The 26,327-nt window shown below is 44.8% G+C and overlaps 1 protein-coding gene across 5 annotated transcripts; it reads right to left on the minus strand.

Annotated features, from left to right (window-relative positions):
- Positions 1–383: 383 nt before the first annotated feature.
- Positions 384–24,487, minus strand: ARL14EPL (ADP ribosylation factor like GTPase 14 effector protein like). Of its 5 annotated transcripts, none has more exons than XM_043920386.1 (5): positions 24,301–24,486; positions 20,441–20,500; positions 8,199–8,303; positions 6,014–6,153; positions 384–1,129 (listed from the first exon to the last, which is right to left on the minus strand). In XM_043920386.1, the coding sequence occupies exons 3-5, from the start codon at positions 8,292–8,294 to the stop codon at positions 907–909; spliced, it is 459 nt and encodes a 152-aa protein (XP_043776321.1). In that variant the 5' UTR covers positions 8,295–8,303; positions 20,441–20,500; positions 24,301–24,486; the 3' UTR covers positions 384–906. The 5 variants fall into 5 exon arrangements, with proteins under 5 accessions (XP_043776321.1, XP_043776322.1, XP_043776320.1 ...); XM_043920387.1 differs by lacking the exon at positions 20,441–20,500 and adding an exon at positions 22,972–23,119; XM_043920385.1 differs by lacking the exon at positions 20,441–20,500 and having other exon boundaries at positions 24,345–24,487.
- Between the last annotated feature and the right edge of the window lie 1,840 nt (positions 24,488–26,327).

Genomic DNA, 26,327 nt, shown 5'->3' on the forward strand with positions numbered 1-26,327 from the left:
ATGCGAAGCTGGGGGTGGGGCAGAAAGCTCTACCCTATACCCAGTCTTCCAGGTGATTCTGATGCACACTGAAGGATGAGAACCACTGAGGCAGTAAACAGGACTCAGAAAAACACATTCAAAGGAAGCTGAGTCCAAGTCTCTATAAACCTCCTACCATGTATCAGAGCTGAAAAAACCCACATCATGTATCTACTCAGTCAGGTATCAACACACTCAATCAGCCAAGATGCTTTCATCAAATAACTCAAGATTTCTCCTTTTGAAAAAATATTCTGAAAATACTGATCCTGAAATGAAAAAACAAGGTAAACTACTGACCTTTAGAATATTCAAGTCCCGCTTCCACGTTACAAGTAAAACACAAATTTTTAACACAAACATTGCCAAGTATTACCAGATTTTGTTTTATTATTATTAAAACAGTAACAACAAAAAATGAGCCTGGGTATGCAGTGTCGCGTCAATCCAAAAAGCAGTGCTATCTAGAACTGGGGATGTGTAAGAGCCTAAGGGTAACTAACGACAGTGAATGTGTGACTCCACGTTGCATGTCAAGACAAGCTCGCAGCTACAGAATTCTGAAAACCCTCACACTCTGTCTCCTAAGGCACCAGCAAAGGGGAAAGGGACTTTTAATCTAGCGCAGAATAGTGATGGAGGTGCTGGTACTCATAACCACCCCGGGGCTCACTCCTGGGTTACCAGGGGAGGAACCGAGATGTCACAGCAGGAAGGTTGGAGAAGGCGGGCCCGTTCCACACAGCTCTGTGGCTTCAGAGAACATGAGTCTTAAGTTACGTTTTTAAACACTGTTTCCCCCAGTCCTAAAATTCACCCAGGAAACACAGGCTGGCTTAACCTTAAGCAAACAAGAGAAAACTGATCACCCCGCAGGGCTGCGTCCTAGTCGGGAATGTCAAACGGCTGCTCGCTGATGACCTCCCCGGCCTCGGTGACGATGGCATCGTAGACCCAGCGGCGGTTGCAGCGGCACTCTGGCCCGCACTTGTTGGAGTTGCACTTGGGGCAGGGGTAGAAGCAGCCCAGGCAGTTCTTCTCCAGACAGTCGCACAGGTCCGCGTCGTTGCAGATGAGCCTGCCGCTTTTGTCATACTTCTTCACGACTCTGCAGAGGCAAAGAATGGCGCTAGCAATCTGCCTAAATGAGCTCCCTTTGTTCTGAAGAAGCAGAACCCTAAAGATGACCCAGGCGCCCTTCAGAACTTTAGAAGGCAGTATGTCCTGGGAAATTCAGCCCATACATTCCCTGACCAATGCAGTCAGGCTGTCACTGAGAGCGATGCGCCATCCTTCCAGCATGCTGGGGGTGTGATAGCCAACCCAAGCCAATTGTGAGGAATAGCTGATTGAAAGCTACTGAAAGATTCCTTCTACAGAATTTCATTTAGAAATATAACCATTCTTAATGGGATTTTTTTCTACTACATTCTTTTTTTTTTTTCTTTCGTAAGAAGCAGCACTCCACATGCCTAAAACTGGCTTCACCTGGTGGCTCAGTGGTGAAGAATCTGCCTGCCAATGCAGGAGACACGGTTCCTTCCCTGATGCGGGAAGATTCCTCGTCATGGAACTAAGATGCTGGCCACTGGTCTTGAGCCTTTGCTCTCGAGCCTGAGAGCTGCAACTACAGAGCCCAAGCACCACAACTAGAGAAAAGCCCACACAGCAACCAAGACCTAATGTAGCCCCAAATAAATAAATACATCAAATAAAAATAGTGGTCAACTGTTAAAAAAAAGGAGGAAGGAACTTCCCTGGTGGTCCAGTAGTTAAGAATCTGCCTGCCGGTGCAGGGGACACAGGTTTGATCCCTGGTCTAGGAACTAAGATCCTACATACTGCGGGGCAACTCAGCCTGCCAGTCACAGCGCCCGAGGCCCGATCACTGCAGCGCCTGCGCTCCCGACGAGAGAAGGCACTGCCCGAGGGGCCCGGCCCTGCGGCGTGCTGTGACGGAGAAAGCCCACGTGCTGCAGCAGAGCCCCGGTGCAGTCGGAGATAAATAGATTTTAGAAAGAGAAAGAACGGAAAAAGCACTGTGTGAGCACAATCACATTTTGAGTGACTCAAACACACGTCAGAACTGCCAGTTACTACACCGACATCACTGAAAGAACAGGCAAACCCAAGCCACCTCTGCTAACCGCCTCCTGAGGCCCCGGCTTCTGTCCCTGTCTCACTGTCTTTCACTCAGTGTGGGGCAGGAAACACGACGAGTGGAGGACACAAGAGATCGACCTCATGCCTCACAGGACCCTTGATGCCTTCAGCCTCTACAGCAAGTCCAGGAAGCAGAAGTCTTCCACCAGAACTCTGCCACCCTCTCAAAACCAAACCGTCTGAAACAAATCCTGCAAACGGAGCTGCTTGAAACCCCGAGAATGACAAAGTCCCCATGTAGGGCCTGCACCCATGATTCCCAGCTGAAGTCAGACAGGCTGTGAAGCTCTGACCTTCCGCACCCAGGGTCCCCAAGCATTACCTCCCCTCCCTGTTAGCGGAGAAGGTGAAGGGGCACTACACATTTGCCTGATCATCTCAATGTAGCAGGACAGCCTTCCAATGAGGACTTACACTGGAAGCATTTCATCTGAGGAATGAGAGCGCCTACACGCAACAGGAAACACAGGTGTCAGTAGCCAAGGAGATGGAAAATCTATTATGGGAACGACAAGGATGGGGAGCCACGCAGCCGGCAGAGCCCAGCTCAGCCTCTGAGCTCCCTGCGCCTTCACCCAAACACTCCCCACCACGACTCAGACGTCAAGACGGGTCTTGGCTTCCTGCCCACTGATGCTATCCGCTCTAAGAGTCTAAGCTATTATATGTACAAAAGATGTACAAGACACATTCATAGATCAATAAAACACACTTTCACGTGCCCACTGCCCAGCTTAATGAAGGGGTGTCACATCTTTGACATCTTCTTTATGCCCCACCTACGGCATCCCTCCACTTAGCTAAAAGGAATCTCATCTCCTTGTTTTACTTTTTGTGATGCCATATGCATCATTCAGATGCAACATTCAGAAAATTAAGATCATGGCATCCGGTCCCATCACTTCATGGCAAATAGATGGGAAACAATGGGAACAGTGAGAGACTTTATTTTTGGGGGGCTCCAAAATCACTGCAGATGGTGACTGCAGCCATGAAATTAAAAGATGCTTGCTCCTTGGAAGAAAAGCTATGACCAACCTAGATGGCATATTAAAAAGTAGAGACACTACTTTGCCAACAAAGGTCCATCTGGTCAAATCTATGGTTTTTCCAGTGGTCATGTATGGATGTGAGAGTTGGACCATAAAGAAAGCTGAGTGCCAAAGAATTGATGCTTTTGAACTGTGGTGTTGGAGAAGACTCTTGAGAGTCCCTGGACTGCAAGGAGATCCAACCAGTCCATCCTAAAGGAGATCAGTCCTGGGTGTTCACTGGAAGGACTGATGCTGAAGCTGAAACTCCAATACTTTGGTCACCTGATGTGAAGAACTGAGTCATTGGAAAAGACCCTGAAGCTGGGAAAGATTGAGGGCAGGAGGAGAAGGGGATGACAGAGGATGAGATGGTTGGATGGCATCACCATCATCAATGGACATGAGCTTGAGCAAGCTCTAGGACTTGGTGATGGACAGGGAGGCCTGGCGTGCTGCGTTCCATGGGCTCGCAAAGGGTCAGACACGACTGAGTGACTGAACTGACTGACTGACTGATGCCATATGTGTATGTATCTCCAAGCACACTGCATTTTCCCTTCTGTAATTTTCTTTTTGAATTCTGTATCATGATTTGAGATTCACCCATGGTAGTGCATGTAGCTATATTCAAATATTTTTACATTTATATGTATTCCACTCTACCAGCTACTTATCTTTTCCATAATGGATAGGCATTTGGATTATTACTGCTTTATTTTCTCTGCTGTTGCAGAGATGAGTTTGTTGAACATGTCTCCTGTTGTACATGTACGGGTTTTTCCAGTATGTACACCCAGGAGTGAAGGTGTTAGGCCATAAGGTGCACAGGCAATGCAAGCTGTTTTCACATAGTGCTTGTCCTATTTTACACTTGTTCATGTCCCATGGCCTCATCAACAGTGATATCAGAAGACGAAACTCTTCACCGATCTGGGCAGTGCAGTACTTCCCACAGAGTACCGATAAGGAAGCTTCAGCATCCTGAGTGTTCACTAGCCTTTGTGTATGTGTGCGTGCCTGTGTGTGTTGCTCGGTCGTGTCTGACTCTCTGTGACCCTATGGGCTGCAGCCCAGCAGTCTCCTCTGGCACGGGAATTCTCCAGGCAAGAACACTGGAGAAGCCTTTCCCTTCTCCAGGGGATCTTCCCAACCCAGGGATCAAACCCAGGTCTCCTGCATCGCAGGCAGATTCTTTACCAGTTGAGCCACCAGGGAAGCCCAAGAATACTGGAGTGGGTAGCCTATCCCTTTTCGAGGGGATCTTCCTGACCCAGGAACCGAACCGGGGTCTCCTGCATTGCAGGCGGATCCTTTACTGGCTGAGCTACCCAGAAAGCCGTTTCTTCTATGAAATAAATACCTATTCACTGGTTCATTTTTCTCTTAGGATGGTTATCTTTTCCTTCAGAAATAACTTCTCCTACCGTGTGATATCTCTCTCGTTATTTTTAGGGTATCTTGCAAAGGGCATTAACTCTTAATTTTAATGTAGTCAAATATATCAACCTTTTTCTTTATGGTCTTCTTAATTTATGCCTCTGATGTGCTAGCAATAATTGAATTTGTGATATTCTGTGCCCTTCTGATACTTGCATTCATTCCTATGGGTATATTATTTCTCCTGATTGAAAGGGACAGATAAAGGGACAAAGCAGGTGATTAAACTGTTAACCTCACTAGAGGACCGTAAGTAAAGAAAGTGTGGAAGACCCCTGTAAGTGAACGATCACTGAATAAAGCAGGCTTGCTTAGCAACACCACCGTCCAACAGCAGCATGAGACATGCCCCCAAGAATGAAACAGGGGCGGCAGGAGGCCCATCCTGCCCAGGGAGCTCGGGAAGTTAACGACCCCTAGGACGTGCCCTCTGGATACATAAAAACAGTCATTGTTGGAAAGAGGACATTTCCAAATGAAAGGCCCTCACTGCACTGAGGCCTGAAATAACTCTTCCATGGTGCCATGACAGTCCTGGCTTGACCAAGTAGGGACAAGAAGACCCCCTGCCCGGCCTGGCGGAGGAGCTGATGAGACAGCTGAGAACGAGGAAGAAGGCGGTCTTTCCCTCCTCCCCACTTTTCCTTTCTGGGCCTGGCACCCTCTCGCCTGCCCACAGCCCTTCCAAGCATCCTGTTCTAATGAATCACTTCTGATCCATCACTTTGCCTCTCACTGAACTCTTCCTGCACTGAGACACAAAGGACCAGAGCTCCCGGGAGCCCCTGAGCGCCACCTAGAGGTTACAGAGCGACACGTGCCCGCTAAGTCCCTTCAGTCACGTCCAGCTCTCTGTAGCCCTGTAGGCTGCAGCCCACCAGGCTCCTCTGTCCACAGGGTTCTCCAGGCGAGAACACTGGACTGGGCTGCCACACCCTCCTCCAGGGGATCTTCCTGACTCAGGGACTGAACCCGTGTCTCTTATGACTCCTGCACTGGCAGGCAGATTCTCTACCAACAGAGCTACCTGGGAAGCCCTTCATAATTATATACCTTTCTTCATTTTAATTATCTTTCATACCACAGCTGATACTCCAGTGCAAGGAATTCTGAAGCATATTTTTAAAAAATTGATCCCTTATTGGGGATTACAATCTATTTCTTGAAATTGCTAACTTCCAGACATATGGGGTGATATTGTACTTTAGAAAATACATTTTTAGTATACGTGCTACTGAAGCAAGCACAGAAAATACATTTTTAAATCATAAAAAAGAGGCAACCTTTAATTACTTTGTCAAGGAGAACTCATGCATTTTATAATCCCACAGATCAAATATAATAAATCTTGATCTTACTTGGAGTTTACAGAAAAATACTCATTCATCTGTGACATTCGTGCTTTCTTTTTTTGCTGCCTTGTTTCAGGATTAAAGTCAGCTACCTGTGGTCCAGGATTTTGAAATGCCAAGCATTTTAACTGCCGCTCTATCTGTTGCTATGAAACAAATAAAATGTGTTAGTAGTAAGAATCTGATAATTTTCTGTTTTACATTGCATCAGGATGAAGTTTCTGTAACTTTTACCACAATGGCATGACGGTTCAGCTCTTTACCTAGAGAAATCAACAGTTTAATCTGATTAGTTTCAAAAGATGATGTAAAATTTTTCATATGAGGTCATTCTTTCTGAATAAACAAATACATAGTGTAAAACTACATATAATTAAAAAATGAAAAACAAGGGGGAACAGAAGAATTTCCTTTAAACCTGGAAAACACCTCTTGGCTTCACAAAACTGGTGGGGATGAAGTAAAAGCCCTTCCCCCAGGCAAAGTATCTCAGAACATAGTGAGGACACAGCACACAGAGCCCTCCACTCCCAAGCTCCAGCACAGGGGTACCCAACCTCTGGGATCTCACACCTGATGATCTGAAGTGAAGCTGATGTAATTAACAATAGGAGCACACAATAAATGTAATGCACTTGAATCATCCTGTAACCATCCCCCCCCTCCCCCCTCAGTCCATGGATAAATTGTCTTCCATGAAATGAGTCCCGAGTCCCGAAAGGGTTGGGGACTGCTGCTCTAGGGATGTCTCCAAGCTCACTGCCCTGGGGGTGTGGACCCCACCAGGGTATCGATGCAGAATACAGCCACCTGAGGGATCCTCTCTCAGTCAAAGCCAGACTGCAGGAAGAAAACTCTTGCTTGAAAGACTTTCTAGCGTGTTAGTGGAAATTTTCAAAATATCTGTTTGGGGATATTTATAATCTGAATTGGAGAAGGAAATGGCAACCCACCCTGGTATTCTTGCCTGGGAAACCCCAAGGACAGAGGAGCCTGGCGGGTTACAGTGCATGGGTCACAACAGTCAGGCACGACTGAGTGACTAACACAGACACGTAATTTGAAACTGAGGCTTCCCTGGTGGGCTCAGCGGGAACAGAATCTGCCTGCAACAAGGAAACGTGGGCTTAGTCCCTGGGTTGGCAAGATCCCCTGGAGAAGGGGACAGATACCTATTCCAGTATTCTTGCCTGCAGAATCCCATGGACAGAGGAGCCTGGTGGGCTACAGTCCATAGATCGAAGTCAGATACGACTTACCGACTAAACAACAACAAACTGGAAAGGCAAGTAATAAAGATGCTTCAGTCAATCCTGAGAACTAATTTTGATCATGCAGCACACATATCAGGAGGGAAGACAATGAATGCTCTTTCAAAAGTTGCTAGAACAAAGTAATCTGAGTTGCCCCAAAAAACTCAGGTTAAGGCATATGTGAAATAGGACATTTCTAACCAAAGGGAAACTTTCAATGTAACAAATTAGTAACAGAACCTCAGGCTTTTTTTATAAACAGTCTAGTCACTCTATTTTTTTTTGTTTGTTTGTTTTTGTTTTTTGTTAGTCACTCTAAAAGAATATGCGTATGTTTCTTTAAATTTCATTCTGGTTGGTGTGTATGGCTCTGTTTTACAGACAACCTGAGGAAGCAATTCTGTATTTAGGTATTGGTGTGCAATAAACACAGCTCAGCATCATCTACTATTCTCTGCAGCGCAGCGAGGGACTAGGTGTCTCTGCTCAAACCCTGGCTCCACCACTCTTGCTGGGGCGCTTTAAGCACATTCCTACTTCTAAGACTCAGTTTCTCCCTTTGCAAAATGGATTAACAGTAGTAACTCGTGTTAAGGGTTAGATGTGTTAACATGGGCCAAGTTTTAGAGCCAGGATTAGTGTATCATGGGGGGAAAACACAATGATTTGTTAAATGAAAATACTTGACCATATTCTTTACAATTATTCTATTCCAAGGGTAGGCCTTTATTGCACAGGACATTGGGAACTGAGAGGCACAGAGCAGACAGGTGAGATGAGACCACCCTGGCAGTGAGCAGGGTGTAGATGAGGGAGCAGAGATCTTTCCCATGGAATCCTGATGCAGCCACCTTCCCACCCAAATCCAAAGCAACTCAGAGACTCCTCAATTGAGAACTCCCCAAATACCACAGAATCATAGTATCCATGTACCATACCAGTTGCTTCTGTCCGATCTGGCCAGTTTTCTCAGGAGAATTTTGACCTGCAGGTCTCTCTTGCATGGAATTGTTTTTTCCTGATTGTTCACTCATTTCTGATCACTAAAGAGAAGTAATTGAAAAAAATAAATACACATTAAATCATACATTCTGAGTAACTTAACCCTGTGACTTTCCTGCTCTCTCCCTACATCTTACTCTTTCAACGCCAGACTTGCTGGAAAAACCATTGCTTTCCTGGCTCTTACTTTTTCTTTACCACTATCCTGCCTCTGACTTCTCCAGAATGCTTTACTGACGTCTTCTCGGCCTGATGTTCAATGAGCAAATCAACTGTACCTGTGACAGTTCTTAGCACTGCAGACCTCTCTGGAGCAGGTAGCCCTGGGGCCATCCACTCCTGCTCAAGAGGACTAGAAACTCTTAGACCTGGGTTCTTCCCCACTTACATTTACTTCCTTGAAAAACAGTAAGACGTGTTAATATACACACATCCTCAATAACTTTGTGAACATCTCTGCTCCCATGGTTTCATTATCACATCTTCCGAAATCATTGCCCAGGTTGCCTCCAAAAGCCCCAACTTCCTCACTCAAGTTTTGTGACAAATTTCTAACACAACTTGTGCTAAATGGAAGCAATCAGTTTTCCATACAACTCAGCTGCTTACATGCCTGTAATTTACTTTGAAATACTTTAATATACATACAAGACGTCTCGGCAGGCACGTGTGTGTGTGTGTGTGCACGCGCTCTTCTTAGGTGAAGCTAACACGCGGTGCCAATGATAAACGCACACTCTGAGCTTCTCTGCAGTGTTCTGCCAGAAAGGACCACGCTCCAGAGACGGTACCGCCGCCCTGCTGGCTGCCGCCTCTCTCATCAACCACCCATGCTGGGAGCCGGGCGCTGTTTCCAACACAGGACCTGAGGGTTACGCTCAGTTATGACCAGTCCATCCGCACCCCCGCTCTGCCTGCCAACCGGAAGCTCCAACCCCACCGCCGCCTCTGCACGCTCCCCTGTCTGGGGCCTCTAGAGTGGGCTGCCCGCTCTTCTGCGCCCTCTCCAGGTCCCCAAGCAGGTCAGAAGTCACGCTGACTTTTCTTTCGTCGCATCCCTGACACTGACTCTTCCTTCCACTCTCTATCAGGTAGTTGGTGTTGCTGTTTAGTCGCCAGTTCGTGTCTGACTCTTTGCAACCCCATGGACTGCAGCATGCCAGGTTTCCCTGTCCCTCACCATCTCCTGGAGTTTGCCCAAGTTCGTGCCCATCAAATCAGTGATGCCATCCAACCATCTCATCCTCTGAGCCCTCTTCTTCCGCCTTCAATTCTTGCCCAGCATCAGGGTGTTTTCCAATGAGTCAGGCAGAACCTACCCCAAAGACAGCAGTAATAGTAGTAATAGCAGTACTGACCCAGATAAGCGTAATGTTCACCTCAGTCTGACTAAACTTCCGCCTTCTCTGACTCTGTGCCTTGACCTCCCTTTTCTTACATCCTTTCTTCAGAAAATGTGTCACTGTGAATTCTTTCTCTGCTCCACTGAGATGTAAATCTCCTCCCAGCCTCCTAAGGCTAGTTTTACAAGCCCAGAAGGTCTTTCTCAAGGACTATGAACTATCCCTTTGAAATGTTATCAGCCAGAAAGACCAGGAACCCATTCGTCAGTCTCTGAGAGAAGGTAGATGCCTAACTCGATCATTGGTGGAGTGGTGAGCGCCTGTTAGTAAACACAGGTGGCCTAATCACAGAAAAGAGTATTTGCAAGCTTTGGAATTACTCAATATGCTCAACACATCCCATGGATCTCCCCCCTAAAATCCTCTAATATTTCACTCCCACCTTTATTTCAGTGGAGTTGAGTTCAGACCGAGTTCTGGCTTTCCTTCTCTATGATAGCATGGTATAAAATCTACTTGGCCTGTTTCATTTGGTCGGGTGCAGTTTTTGCTCTGACACTACCCTATGCAATTTCACATCTCATCAGCCAGACATTCCTCAGGAGCATTTCCCCAGCCATCTGGAGATAAAACCACACGGAACTATTTAAAAATGATCAATTCCTTGTCAGATGCCAGCCCTACTGGGGTGACCACTTGTGGAGGAAAATTGTGATGATCTGCAATAATTAGTAAGTTCCCCAGATGAATCCTTATCCTTAGGAAATTACAGGCGATGTTAGGAGAGGTATAATTTTCTCCACTCAGTTTTGAGTCTTATCCTAAAACGACTGCCCACAATTTCTTCCTACCCTGAATTTACCCAGAACATTGTGGTCATGCTGATATTCTTAAGTCAGAAATGTCTTTAATCTGATTCCTATGAAGACTTCAGTGACTCCCCTCTGCCAATAACATCCCACATCCCTGGCATATCAATGAAGGTCCATCGAAATGAACTCTGGTGACCTATCTAGGCTCACCTCCCCACATTCCTTTCCTTGCACCAAAGCTAGTGAGCTACCCACTCCTGTTACCACCCCTCCCATCTCTTATCTAATTCTAGCCTTCCCCTTTGAACTCTGGTTTATCTCTTTACTCCAAGAAGCCTCCCCATCACTCTCATCCTCAAAGAATCCTTTCTTTCTTGGGCTCAGTTTGAAGCTTCCTCTAGAAAATTGCCCCCAGAGGGATTCTAAACCTTCTAGCTTCTTCATGTAACAAATTTTCTTCTACATGGGAATAGACATGACTTAATGATCATCTTTGCAAGTGAGAACATCTTTTGAAAGAGCATTCATTTAACTGCATTGGGAGAAACAAATATATTATGCAAATCCTCGACCCAACATGCCTTCAAGTCCTTCATGAAATGCAGGTCTCCACAAATAGATTAGCTTAGGGGTAAAACTTACTTCTTCCTACTCTGAATAAAGCAAACGTAATTTTTAGTAGAATTCCACCAGGTCCTAAAACTGTAACTGGATTTTATTAGGAGTCCAAAATATCTGTCCCAGGAAAAATAATAAAATGGTTCAGAACTCCATGTATTCCCCTGCTTGGCATTTCCCATGCAGGGGTTCCTAACCAGAGAAAGAAAGCAGGGGGCCCTTGAACTTGGATGAATAAAGAATACCTATTTATTTTTACTCATCTTTAACTGAAATTCTGATATTTCCTTTTATTATAAGGCAACCAACAAACCACAATAGTGTTAGTCATACTTTTGACAGAAGTTTTTTATTACTCATTATAGTCGAGGATATGTCAAAATGCTATTGAGACTCATCATCTCTTCAAAATGATGGTAGATCTGATTTGATGCATTAATAATAAAACTTATGCATGATAAGTCACCTGAGTCTTGTCCAATTCTTTGCAACCCTATGGACTGTAGCCCACCAGGTTCCTCTGTCCACGGGATTCTCCAGGCAAGAATACTGGAGTGGGTTGCCATGCCCTCCTCCTGGGGATCTTTCCAAACCAGAGATCGAACCTATGTCTCCTGCATTGCCAGGAGGGTTCTTTACCACTAGCACCACCTGGGTAGCCCCAATAGAACATATATTACCAACATAAATTGTTTTTTAACATTTTGGCAAGTGTATTTCAATATAATTGGTTTTCTTTATAACCTTATAGATTTTTTTCTGTATGATTAAAAACATCATTCTGGACAAAAAAAAAAGCAAGAAACAAAAAACATTCTGAGAAATAGTCCATAGATACAACAGCTGGCCAAAGGCATCCACGACACAAATAAGATTAATATTAAGAATACTGGAGTGGGTTGCTATTTTCTTTTTCAGGGGATCTTCCTGACTCAGGGATTGAACCCACGTCTTCTGCATCTTTAATGAAAGGCAGATTCTTTACCACTTAGCCACCTGGGAAGCCCAGTACACAGCTAGCACTCAATAAATATTTCACAAATATCATGCTAATAATGCTAATTATTAGGCTCCTACTATGTGCCAAGCACTTTGTTAACCAGCATTCTACATATATTATTTCATTTAATTCCACTACTGCACTCTGAACTAGATACTGCTATCCCTGTTTTACAGATGAGGAAACTAAGGCCCAGAAAGACCATGTCGGCCACATGGGTTTAACATCCAGGTTTGTCCGACCCCCTAAACTAAGCCCTTTTCAGGAAGTTACACTGCTTCAGGCTTTGTTTTTATGATGACCACAGTGTATCCGTTTAGGGATGGGATATAATCAACCTGAGTCACATGGAGACTTTTCAATGAAAGCTGGACTAGGAACAGGGGAAGATGCATTTAGATCAACTCAAGTCCGCCTCCTCCTCCCTCTCTGTCCCAGCACACACCTCCAAGATGTGCTGGAAAAGGGTTCCCATCTCAGACACATGAGCCATAACTGACCTCAGGATTGGATTCAGAAGTCAGCTGAAAAGAAGAAAGTTACATACAGGCAAGATTACTCTTAAAAATCCTTTCAGAAAATGCTGACTGGGAAGAGCCCCGGACAGACAGGCTTTTCTCCAGTTTCTCAGGTTAGGAATCAGATGAAGTATTAATAGTTGACTTATACACACAGGTGGCACCAGTGGTAAAGAATCTGCCTGCCAATGCAGGAACAACAGACCTGGGTCTGATCCCTGGGTCAGGAAGAACCCCTGAGGAGGAAATGGCAACCCACTCCAGTATTCTTTCCTGGGGAATCCCATGGACAGAGGAGCCTGGTGGGCTACAGTCCATGGGGTCGCAGAGCCGGACACGACTGAGCATACACACACTACTACTACTATACGTACATAGGAGCCAGCATGACAGTTATGTTTACCTTTAAACTCCAGATCCATACACCCTGGCAAGGTCCTCACTCTGGAGGCCTCCAGAACTAGGTCACCCTAGAAACAGCATTGGGCCCTGAGCCCGCATTTCTGCTCACTCTCAGGCAGCCGTCATCGAGGGCAACGCAGTGAAATGACTCACACCACAAGCACTTAACTCTCCCTTTGGGTTGCCCCCAGCACGGTGTGGCTGAAGTCAGCTGATGGTATCTTGCACAAGGTAAAGTGCTTTTAACACTTTTATCCCTGAGTATATTTTCAAATTTTCAAGGGAGGAAAAGTCTTCAGTTTAAGCTCTAGCTCAAAAGTTGGTCTCCACTTTTATTCAGTAGCAAATAAAGGGGTTTATTCAGAGACGCGCTCAGTAGACACCCCTCAGAAAGCATTTAGAAAACACACACACACTTTCATTCAATGCCCTTGAAGAAGAGAGTCAAGTTATCTTAATCTCATTCTGTCTCTAGCCTCAAGTTCCCATTCTTGGTGAAAATGACAGATCTCTGAGATAACTGACAGGTGAACAAATCCCACCAGGGACACATTTGGGAAAAGAAACAACTTCGGTGCTGATGATCCATTCAGGCCATTCCCTTACTGCTCCCTCCTGGCTGAGTCATTGCATTCAAAGCCACAAAATCGCTCGATATCTCCAACAAAATCTCCATCGCCCTTTGTCCATAAGAATTAAAAGTTTTGATCCAAGTTTTTGACAGCGTTTTTAGGTAAACAATGTTAATGCTTTAGAACATCTTTATGTGCAATGTATAAAGATTCCTAGGAACATTTTTATTGCTAGATTTGCCACACACACACATGCAAAATGGCCCAGCATAAACAATGTGAAAACAGCTAACATAAAATAATTTGAAATGCACTCAGAAGAGAATTTGATAAGCTGGGCGACCATACTGTTGCTTTTATTCTGTTTTTTGTTAGTGCCAGGAAGGCTGCATTCTGTGGCCAGTGAATGAAACCAAAGCCCCTGAAGGGCTCACACCTCACTCATTATCTGGATCTCGAGTTATACATTTAAATTCCTCCTTAGATTTTAAGGATTATGGAAAAAAAAGAAAAAAAGACATCTGCCTGATGACTCTGCCCCATCAATGGAAAGCAAAGAAAGAAGAAAACTGGTTTATGAGACCAGTAGCCTGGGCCATTTCAGCCTGATGCTGCTAAATATACATTCAAATGTGTCCTGGTAAATATACTCCAGAACCACTCATCCCAAATTTCAAGTGTGGAGGTCCTTTTCCTAAGGCCCTTGTACACTCATTTCTTAGTTTTCATTTTTGTTTTACGACACTCTGCAACAAAAGCACCCCGATTTTCTTCTGCTCTTACCTACACGACATTGACTATGGGAATATCGATTCAAAACCGACATCCTGTGGCTTGCTTTTGCCTCTCCTCTCTCTGCCAGCCTCAGAGGGACTCAAGAGCATCATTTTAAAGGGAGGGTCTTTCCAGTGATGATTTCCACAATGTTGTGAGTGCCTACTTCTCAATGAGAGTTGCCTTGCCAAGCTGAAGCAGTGGGAAAGAAAAAGCACACATACCTTTATGCCTGGATGATAAAGAAGAGAAGAAGAACAGACAAAGAGAACTGGGCTGCCCTGTCTCCTTTGTTTTGCTGAGAAACCACAGAACCCTCTGGGGGAAAAGTCAGAAGGCCCCTAAGGTACTCCTACAATTTAACGCTTTGTCAGAGTGGCTGAGAGGAGGAGAGGTGGAAAAACGGAACAGGTGGAGGGTGGGTCTAATTGTTACCTATCTCTTCCACCAGGAGTCTATCTAAAATCATGTAAAATCAGGCAATGATCATTTCATTTGCTCATCCATCTTCAATCCGCAATAAGCAATGAATCTAGAATTCACAATTAATAACTCTACTGCTCAATGTTATATCTCGACTTCAGATATTCAACTAATGTTAACAGTAAATTGGTTCCTAGCTATTTTTATATTTCAGTGTAAACAGCCCAATATATATATTATAGATACATATATGTGGTAAAGGCTTCCCTGATGGCTCAGACCATCAAAGAATCTGCCTGCAATGCAGGAGACCCAGGTTCCATTCCTGGGTGGGGAAGATCCCCTGGAGAAGGAAATGGCTACCCACACCAGTATTCTTGCCTGGAGAACTCCATGGACAGGGGAGCCTGGTGGGCTACAGTCCATGGGATTGCAGAGTTGGAGTATGACTGAGTGACTAACACACAACACACACACACAGTAATCTTGCAAAGAACAAAGAAAGGCAACAAAACTGTCAGTTACAAGAGCTTCCAACCCATCTGGCAGGGATACAAGACGTAAAGGTGGTGCCAGAATTAAGTGTATTTGACCTGAAATTTTATATCCATAAGTAACTGAGTATTCTTGAGATTACACAGTAAGTATTGCATATAAACATATATATGTATATATACATGTTTAAGCTAAAAACCATTGAGAAAAAGCTTGTTGTCTCAGAGGAAAACTAAACCACATTTCTAAGCTGTGCCTAAGACATACATTAACCTCTAAATTACAGTCCTCTAATCATTCTGTCACCAGGACTCAGATGTTGTGATTTGAGTCATTAAACCACTTTCCAGAGAGATTAACACCCGCCTCATTCATTTCTGAATTATATGGTAAAAACCATCATTTCACTCCTAATAACTTTTGTCACAAAAACAAGGAAAAAGGAAACAAAATCTTAGTTATAAGAGCTTGCAATCCCTTTGTCAGTGATGTAAAACCTTAGGGAAGTACCAGAATTAAGTATGTTTGACCTGAATTTTATAACCACAAGGCAAAGGCTGTATTTTTGAGATTACATAGTAAATTTTGCCCATAAAAAATACATCATCTTGTCATGTAAGAACTGCCAATTCCATCTTGCCAGTTAAGGATTAACAATCCTCAAATCAGGTAAAAATCGTACCAGATTTTTTCACAGACAATAACACATTACAAAAATGCATCTTTGGCCAATGTTTGGCTTTGTTCTTATATGCATGACAGGAGAATGTACTCTTCAATGATCTGACCACACAAGATGCTACAGAAAAAACAAACATACATCAAGGGCCAGATACAAGGGATTATCCTCTAAATCTGAAGGAAAATCCTCTAAAGGATACGGATTATAATCAACCAAGAAAAGTCCCAACTGAAAATCTTTTTTAAAAATTTAAGTGCTAAGAAATGTATGTCACAAGTTCAAAAGTTACTGCTTTCTCTTATTTCTTCAATTTGAAAAAGAATATAAATTATACAAAATAATTTTCCTGTATTATTTTCAAGGTTCTCAAGCAAAATCTAATGATTTTTTTAATAGCAGAGGGAACTATATATCTTACAATAGCTTATAATGAAAACGAATCTGAAAAAGAATATATATTTATGTGCATAACTGAGTCACTGTGCACTTGAATTAACACTGTAAATTACCCACACCTCAATAAAAAAGGGGGGGGGGGAAGGCCTGCTTAAAAAAATCTAAAGCATTGCAAATTAATCATGTAACTAGCAAAGCTTCACAGGAACTTTACATCATTTTTTAAGAAGATAACAGTATGATTTTTAAAATGGAAGATAGTATTTTGTAAAGTTAATTATACCTTGTTAAAGTTCCTAGTCCTGAATATATTGCACTTTGACATGACTTTGACTAAGAAAATAATTTTCTCTCTTCAGATGTTCTCAGGTTTTTTAGAGCTTCAGTGGAGGTAATTTAAAATTGGCTGCTTTTTTAAAATTAAGAATTCACACTGTAAAACATTCCTCAGTTACCTGTTAATTCCGGGAGTGTAAAATCCTTTATATTCATTTGTCAGTGTGTAGCTATCTGAATACGAACTTGTGACATAAACTGTATAGTTAACCCTTGAACAATATGGGTTTGAACTGCACAGGTCTACTTATACAGGAATTTTTTTTCCAATGCCATAATACTACATGATCCATGGACTTCCCAGGTGACGCTAGTGGTAAAGAACCTGCCTGCCAATGCAGCAGATTTAAGAAATGAGGGTTCAATCCCTAGGTTGGGAAGATCCTCTGAAGAAGGGCACGGCAACCCACTCCAGTATTCTTGCCTGGAGAATCCCATGGACAAAGGAGTCTGATGGGCTTCAGCTCATAGGGTCACAATGAGTCAGACACAACTGAAGTGACTTAGAACACAGGCACACACATGATTCATGGATAGCTAAATCAGCTGAAGGTTGAATCCATGGATTCTGAGAAACCTTGGACACAGAGGAATTCTGGATATGCAAGTCTGGCTACAAGCTTTGATCAGAACTTTGCCATTGTAGAGGGTCAGCAGTTCAACCCCCACATTGTTCAAGAGTTCAACTGTTACTTTAAAAATAACACCACTCATAAACTTATTTACTGTAGTATTTCTTAAGCTGGGAAATATTGGAATGCCCATACATACAGGAGTGGTTGAACAAAGTATGATGTAGCCACACGTACTATAAACATAGATGACTATGCAGCTGTGAAAAATAATGAGGAAGATTTTTATGACATAATTTCCAAAATATTCTATTAATTGAAAATAACATAGCACAAATGAGTATTTACCCTTCATGTAAGAAAGTATACTACCTTCATGTGAGAAAGAAGGGGATATTAAGAAAATTTGTTACTTGCAGCCAATTAATTTTAATAAACCCAATGTGATGTAGCATGTGGCTTATAAAGTAATTAAACAGTCACTGATTTTGAGAGTCAGGAGCATTGAGGAAGGGGCTGCAGTAGGAAACTCTCTCGTTTAACTTCCTAAATGCATTAGAATCCTTCTCAGCAGCTACGGAACAGGCTTTCAGTGGGTTTATCTAAGCCTCTACTAGAAGGATCCCAGTGAGATGAATCCTTACTGTCTGGTACTATTATTGCAGGTTATTGTTTGATTAAGATACTGTTCCGTTGTGAAACTCTTAGGAGTCGTACTTTTGAAAGGACAGACTTCCCAGTGGGAATCACCATGAAGGTTCAGACGTGAATGAAGCTGATAACCTGAACTAGGACCAGTGGCTTGATCACTGGAGGAGCTCACTGGAATCTATTATGACTCCTCTTTGAATCATTCACTTAGCAAGCATTGATTAAATACCTTACTGGCGAGGCACCCTGTGAAAGATAAAAAGACAAATAAGACATGATTCATCTCTTTAAAAGAGTCCTATCTCTGATTTGATCTCTCATTTCAAAGAGGAAAGTTTCCAAACTTTTTTTTTTATTCCATGGAGAAATTTGTTCATGTTTTCTTCTTCTGTATGGTGTATTTGTTCTGCTGTGTATTCTTCACCAGTTATTTGGTTTTTTTCCCAGTGCCTTTGCAGAGGTCCCACTCTAATCATTTCTGATTATCTCTGCTCATAGCATGGAGGCCATTCTTTCTGGCTTCGCATGTGCTCTTGGCTTGCAATTCCTCCGACTTGGAATGTCCCTGGTCCTTTTACTGATCCAGACCAGTAACTGCATGGCTGACTGCCACCCTGTCTCCCCATCCTGCCACTCCAACAGCAACCATCGCTTCCATGCGTCTCCACACTCTGCCCTATCTTCCTGGTCACTCAGGCGCCAAGGACGTACTGGAAGTCTGTGGAAGGGAAGGGCTTCCAGCTTCCCCCAGGGTCTGCTACTTGGTATCGGAAGGCTCTGCATACTGTCAAGGCTCCATGGGTGCTGCGTGCTCAGTCGCTTCAGTCATGTCTGACTTTGTGCTCCTGTGGACTGCAGCCCTCCAGGCTCCTCTGTTCATGGAGTTCTCCAGGCAAGAATACTGGAGTGGGTTGCCATTTCCTTCTCCAGGGGATCTTGCTGACCCAGGGATCGAACCCAGGTCTCCTGCACTGCAGGCGAATTCTTTACTCCTGAGCCACTGGGGAAGCCAGATCCACAGAACCATATATTTGCCCTCATATTTCTTTCACAACTGGGTCCAAAGTTTATTTAGCAGTAATTAGTCACGGGGTGTGATTTTTCACTTTGCTCTGATTCCTAAGTTCATTGAATAAGGCATTCTCATCTCTGTTTCATACTCCACACAGTTACCAGGCCAGCTTGGGGCCCTAGCCTGGTTTTTCTGCCTTCAATCCTTCCTGATATCTCCACACATGACTACCATGGTCATCCTCCTAAAATCGCCTTACACTGTGTCACCTTCCTTCTCCAACACGACGGTGGAATTTTGTGATCCTCAGCCTTTGTTACATGACCTAAGTCTGCTTTCCCAGCCTCACGGTCACTGCATCCTTCCGTTAACCTGTTACTAGATGTCACTGATTCTTTCTGCAGTTCTGTTGCGCAATTAGAGTCAGCACCCTGCTTCTATATTTCCAAGCTTGTGTTGTAGTTACTGTTTGTTGCTAAGTTGAGTTCAACTCTTTGTGACCCCATGGACTACAACTTGCCAGGTTCCTCTGTCCATGGGATTCTCCAGGCAAGAATACTGGAGTGGGTTGCCATCTCCTTAGGGAATCTTCCAGATCCAAGGATAGAACCTGGGTCTTCTGCACTGGCAGGCAGATTCATTATCACTGAGCTACCAAGGAAGCCCTGTGTTATAGTTAGTTGTCTATATACTGGTCTTTGGTACTGGACTTATTTCAAAGCAACAGATTTCTTCATTTATTGTCCTTTTTAACACACTGACAAATTTAATTAAAAAAACCAAACTCTATTGTATCTGCTAGCATAATATTCTAAATTATATATCAAAAAGACTAAAAAAAGAATAAACAAAAATACATGGAAACATTCAAACAAAAAACATAGAGTTGGTAATCTTAATTTCAAACTTCAAGATGAAAAGAATTAGGAAGGACAAGAGAGCATCATTTTTTATATTTATAAAAGATATATAGCCCCAATATAGCTATGATGATAACGGAGCCTTATGTAAATAAATAACATAATACTGACATAACACAAAGGCTGTTGGGAGCGAGGAGAGAAGGAGACGTCTCCAGCTCTGTAGCATGTGTCACAGCCACGCGCACACGGGGCTCAGTGCCTGATCGCTGACAGAAGGGAGGAGGCCCACCCTGGACCAGTAACCCAGGGAGCTGCTTCCCGGGAATCCAAGCAGTAAGACGCTCTCCCCAGGGTCTGACCCACACCCCACCTGGACCGCCTCCCACACTGCCAGGTAAGTTCGAAGGTAAGAAGATCCCTGTGTCGCGTAACTTGCACAGCAAACCTTAAGGTTCACATAAAACAGAACCCAAGAGCACTCCCACCCCGTGAATCTCATATCTGCAAAGTGCCTTCTCCTTTTACTACAGCCGCAACCCAAATGAGCAGAGTATGGATCTCAAACTTAATTTGTTTCTTATTTAAAACAGAAACAGACTCACAGACATAGAAAAACTTATGGTTACCAAAGGGGAAGTGGGAGGGATAATTTGGGAATGTAGGATTAACAGATACATACTACTGTACAGAAAACAAGATGAACACATACCCACTGTAGAACACAGAGAACTATTTCAGAAGCTTGTGATGACCTGTAATGGAAAGGAATCTGAAAAACAATAATATGTGTGTGTATATGTATATGAACTAACAGAGCACTGTAAACCTACTATACTTCAATAAAAACAAAACCCCTGAAAACACAAATCAAACCTAATCATGACATATTCACGTGTTGTGTGTCTTTAGTCGTGTCCAACTCTTTGTGACTCCATGGACTGTAGCCCATCTAAGCTCCTCTGTCCATGGAATTTTCCCGGTAAGAATACTAGAGCTGGAGTGGGTTGCCATTTCCTACTCCAGGAACATATTCTTATGTGTATTAAAAAAAAAAAAAAAAAGCTAGATATTAGTAGTAGTTATCTCTGGATCTTTGTTTTATGCTAGATTATTTCCTACACTTATCCATTTCCTGTAATAAACATGCCTTTTACAATTTTTTAAAGTATTAATAAAGATTTCAAAAAACACTTCTGAGAATAAATGTTCTCTTGTAGCGTGGCAAAATATGTCCAGCAGATGGCGCAAAACCTTAATCCAGAATTAAAAGAGATTAATAAAAAATGATAACCCTACTGCTTCGGGAATGCGCATGTGGAGGGGATGTTTCTTGGTGACCACAAATCAGTCACCGTGCACACTGGCTCTAGAAGTTTTGTGTTCCTCGAATGGAATCTGTTTGACCTCTTCTACAGCCAAAGGTGAGTCATTTCAGAGGAGAGACGACTATAGATGGGGCGTATGGAACTTCCAGAGGCTGCAACACAACATGATTTATAGAGTGTCAATGTGATGTCACACCTGCAAAGGGTTTTGCAGGTTGTAGAGCCCATCAGTTTTCACACATTGTTTTTTAGATTCTTCTCAGAGTAAGGAAATGGCAACCCACTCCAGAATTCTTGCCTGGAAAATCCCATGGACTGAGGGTCCATGGGGTCGCAAAGAGTCGGACACAACTGAGCAACTTCACTTCTCAGAGTAAACCCCAATATATTGAGCCAATAAAACTCCAGCTATTCTAGCTGAAGTGGGGGTTAGGGACAAGAGCCATCCTGAGCCTACTCTTTGTCCAAGTCTCCCCACCCCTGTACCCATAGCTGGCACAATCAAGAATTGGCCATACTAATCAACAGCTATACAGTCCATAAAATACTTCTAAGAAGCCCTAGAGAAACCCCCTAAGAGCAGTGCAATACTTTCACTTTACTACTCTCCTCCTCCTCAGAGGAGAGTTTCCAATTTGAAATGGAAACATGCATAAAAACCAAAAAAAGTCACTCATTGCTTTTAAAAGAAAAAATCAGTAAGGACATTCAAAATGCATCAATAAATTCAATACTCATACATTCCACACATTTGACATCTGCAATTAAAATTTATGTTGAATTAAATTAACTTTGGATTCACTTAAATCCTTTTTATGATTTATGATTTAAAATCCTTTTCAATCCTTTCCATGGTTTATGCAGACTATAGGAAGTCAGCATTTCAGCTATAGCAAGCTTTTGTGAGAAATATAACCATATTCTTGGATAAGCACATTCATTTGTATCAATAAAGTTTACTTGTATCAATATTCTTCAACTGTACTCTCTGTACCATCTATATTGCAAAATGCAATTATAAACCATAATAAATAATGATATAACAGCAAGAAACTAGTTTTTTTTTTTTTTTAGAACTCTTGGAATTCCATAAAAATCTGACTAGATAATGTTTACAAAGTAGAAGTAACAACCTATTTAAATGCATTCTCCTAAAGTTTCAACACAAGTCCAAATTTAGCTTTAAGAAATTATTTTTAGAAAGTTTTCCTTTGTTTTGAACAACGTATCTACCTGAAGCACTGCCTGTTATTTCTAAGAGTTGCCTGGCTGGTTAGCTGGACTTAGTCGCTCAAACTTATCCTCTTTGTGACCCCATAGTCTGTAGTCCACCAGGCTCCTCTCTGTCCATGGGGATTTTCCAGGCAAGAACACTGGAGTGGGTTGTCATTCCCTCCTCCAGGGGATCTTCCCAACCCAGGTCTCCCGCACTGCAGGTGGATTCTTGACCACCTGAGCCAAGCTGTCTGGTTTATGGCAAGATTGTGGATTAGGGCTTCCCAGGTTGCACTAGTGGTCAAGAACTCCCATGCCAATGCAGGAGACATAAGAGGCACAGGTTTGACACCTGGTTAGGGAAGACCCCTTGGAGGGTGGCATGGATTAAAAGGTTTCACCTGTGGCTTCTCAGCATATTAACCATGTTCCAAGCAGACAGTCGGGGGTTTCCCCGATACCTCAGCTGGTTAAGAATCCGCCCACGATGCGGGAGACCTGGGTTCGATCCCTGGGTTGAGAAGATGCCTTGGAGAAGGGAAAGGCTACCCATTCCAGAATTCTGGCCTGGAGAAGTCCATGGACTCGGGTCACAGAGTCGGACACGACTCAGCGACTTTCACTTTCAAGCGGACGGTCAAAACAAAAATACCGAAGTAAACAGGGTTTGGCAGTAAATGAGCTGGTCTTAAATTCTCACTTCTGGGGAGGGCAGCTTCGCTGACAGAAAGGGCAGCCACAGCGTCGGCCAGTCTGGAGTGGTCAGGAAAGAAAGGCCGAGGCTTCCCCTCAGAATCGGCAGATAATGTCAGGGCCAGTTCCGGTGTGGCCCGGGACGCCGGTGGGGCCTTAAAAAAAAAAAAACAAAAAACTAAACCGACTTCTGCTCTCAGTGGCACAGGTGGTAAAGAACCCGCGTTCCCAACGCAGGAGACACGGAAGAGCCGCGAGTTCGATCCCTGGGTCGGGAAGGGAATGACTACCCACTCCAGGGTTCTTGCCTGGAGAGTCCCAGGGACAGAGGGAGCCTGGCGGCCGGCAGTCCATGGGGTCGCAGAGAGTCTAAGACACGACTGAAGAGTTTAGTCTCAGAGTTCAGACTGAAGAGTCTAAGACACGGCTTAGGCGACTGAGCACACACGCCGCCTCTCCCAGCACTGCGCCTTAAGCCTCTGTTTCCCCAGGTGTTAACACCAGAATAGTTAGACTGACCTGAGTGGGGGATTAAGCGGTTATCTCTCAGCTGCAAATCCCGCCTTGTTCCCCTCCGCGGTATGCGGTGTGACATTAGGACCGCTGTTCTGCAGCCCACAGTTTGACTCTGCCGACAGGGGGCGCCGGCGGGCGACAGAAGGCTGGCGGAGAGAGCGCGCATGCGCCTCTGGCTGTTTCCTGTTTCTGCGCAACGCATCCCCCTCACCGCAAGGGCTGTTGGGCTCCCGTTCTCAGGACCCCGCACCCCACCCTCCGCCCCCGAGACCCAGCCTAACGTGTCCCCGCAGAGCTACCAGCACCAGCTGCCCCAAGCCCCGCCCCTGCAACTGACCCCTGAGAAGTGAAGTCAAGTCAAGTCGCTCAGTCGTGTCCGATTCTTTGCGACCCCATGGACTGTAGCCTACCAGGCTCCTCGGTCCATGGGATTTTCCAGGCAAGAGTACTGGAGTGGGTTGCCATTTCCTTCTCCAGGGGACCTTCCCGACCCAGGGATCAAACCTGGGTCTCCCGCACTGTAGGCAGACGCTTTACCGTCTGAGCTATTAAGGGGAAGACCCATGAGAAGGCAGTCCCAACTGCAGGGGTTCTCCCCGAGGCTGAGGAGCCAAACCCCACTCTGGCCTTGTCAGCCAGGGGAAGAGAAGCCCCCGGGAAACGCGTCTTTGAAGGCCAGTGGGGGGCTTACTTTCAGGAGGGCCGGACGGCCGTGGGTCACAGACTCCACTCAAAGGGCACAAACAGAATCTCGCACTCTCGGGGACCCAGGACAGAGACGGTAATGGGAAAGCAGCCTGGGCCAGACCCACTTACTGACCTCGGGAGACGCTCTTGGAGAGGCAGGAGGCAGTTGGGACTCACCCCGGGGACACAGGTACTGTCGGCAGCCACTTGTGGGAGCTCCCCTGCCCCTCACGAGAATGCTGGAGGTGGTAAACACCGTTTCAGAGTCCTGCCTTCCGCTTATATTAGTGTGGGTCCAGGCCCCACCCACCAACCGGTTTGCACTGGATCTGACCGCCTGGGGCCGAGCAGCAGGCTGGGAAGGGACATAGCCCCACCCATTAGCACGCAGGCTAATGGGGGGTCACCGCAAGGTCAGGACAGCCCCGCCCACCACAGGGCTGGCACTAGCCACCGCTACCTCAGGGCACCGCAGCCAGCGGCCCCCACCCGCCAAATGTGTCCATGGGTGGACTGGCCCTGGCCCTGGCCTCTCCCTTTTCTAATTAGTAAAAACGTTAATTAGAAAAGATACATGCTCCCTATGTGTGCTGTGCTTAGCGGCTCAGTCATGTCCGATTCTTTGTGACCCCATGAACTCTTGCCCGCCAGGCTCCTCTGTCCATGGGGGTTCTCCAGGCAAGAATACTGGAGTGGGTTACCATGCCCTCCTCCAGGGGATCTTCCCAACCCAGGGATCGAACTGGGGGTATCCTGAATTGCAGGCGGATTCTTTACCAGCTGAGCTACCCTTATAGCCACATTATTTACAATAGCTAAAATACGGAAGCAACTGCGCAGTGGTAAAGAATCTGCCTGCCAATGCAGGAGATTCAATTCCTGGGTAGGGAAGAGCCCCTGGAGTAGAAAATAGCAACCCAATCTGTTATTCTTGCCTGGAAAATCCCATGGAGGAGCCTCGCAGGCTACAGTTCATGGGGTCACAGAGAGTGGGGCACGACTGAGCGTGCACACACGCGCGTGCACGCACACACACACAAGTGCCCATTATTGAATGAATGGATAAAGAATATGTGGTGTATATACATATAATGGAATATTACTCAGCTACAAAAAATTAAATCTCTCATTTTGCAACAACACAGATGTACCCAGAGGGTATTATGCTAAGAGAAATAAGTCAGAGAAAAATAATGTATGATTTCGCTTAAATTGAGAATCTAAAAAACAAGACAAATGAACCCACGTAAGGAAACAGAAACAAGGTCACTGGTACAGAGAACAAACAGGTCGTCCTTGCCAGAGGGAAGGAAATACTGGAGAGGAGAATAATAGGTAAGGGGGATGAAGAGGTACAAGCTACCAGCTTGTAAATAAATGTCACAGGTAGGAAGTGCACAGCGCGGGGAATATCGTCAATAATTCTATAATATCTTCATATGGTGACATCATAACTGGACTTACTGTAGTGGCCATTTTGTAATATACAGAAATATAAAATCACTGTGTTGTGAACCAGGAACTTTCATAGTGTTATTAGTCAATTATACCTTAAAAACATGAGCTTCCCCTGGTAGCTCAGCTGGTAAAGAATCTCCCTGCATTGCAGGAGACCCTGGTTCGATTCCTGGGGCAGGAAGATCCCCTGGAGCGGGGATAGGCTACCCACCCCAGTATTCATGGGCTTCCCTGGTGGCTCAGATGGTAAAGAATCTGCCCGCAGTGCGGGAGACCTGGATTCTATCCCTGGGTTGGGAAGATCCCCTGGAGGAGGGCATGGCAACCCACTCCAGTATTCTTGCCTGGAGAACCCCCATGGACAGAAGAGCCTGGCGGGCTGCAGTCGTGGGGTCGAAAAGTGTCCGACTCAACTGAGAGAGTAAACTGCCGCTGCTGCTGCTAAGTCGCTTCAGTCGTGTCTGACTCTGTGCGACCCCACAGACGGCAGCCCACCAGGCTTCCCCGTCCCTGGGATTCTCCAGGCAAGAGCACTGGAGTGGGTTGCCATTTCCTTCTCTAATGCGTGCAAGTGAAAAGTGAAAGTGAAGTCACTCAGTCGTGTCCGACTCTTCGCGTCCCCATGGTCTGCAGCCCACCAGGCTCCTCGTCCATGGGATTTTCCAGGCAAGAGTACTGGAGTGGGGTGCCATTGCCTTCTCC

This window comes from Cervus elaphus, chromosome 12, assembly GCF_910594005.1.
Source record: "Cervus elaphus chromosome 12, mCerEla1.1, whole genome shotgun sequence".
Lineage (NCBI taxonomy): Eukaryota > Metazoa > Chordata > Mammalia > Artiodactyla > Cervidae > Cervus > Cervus elaphus.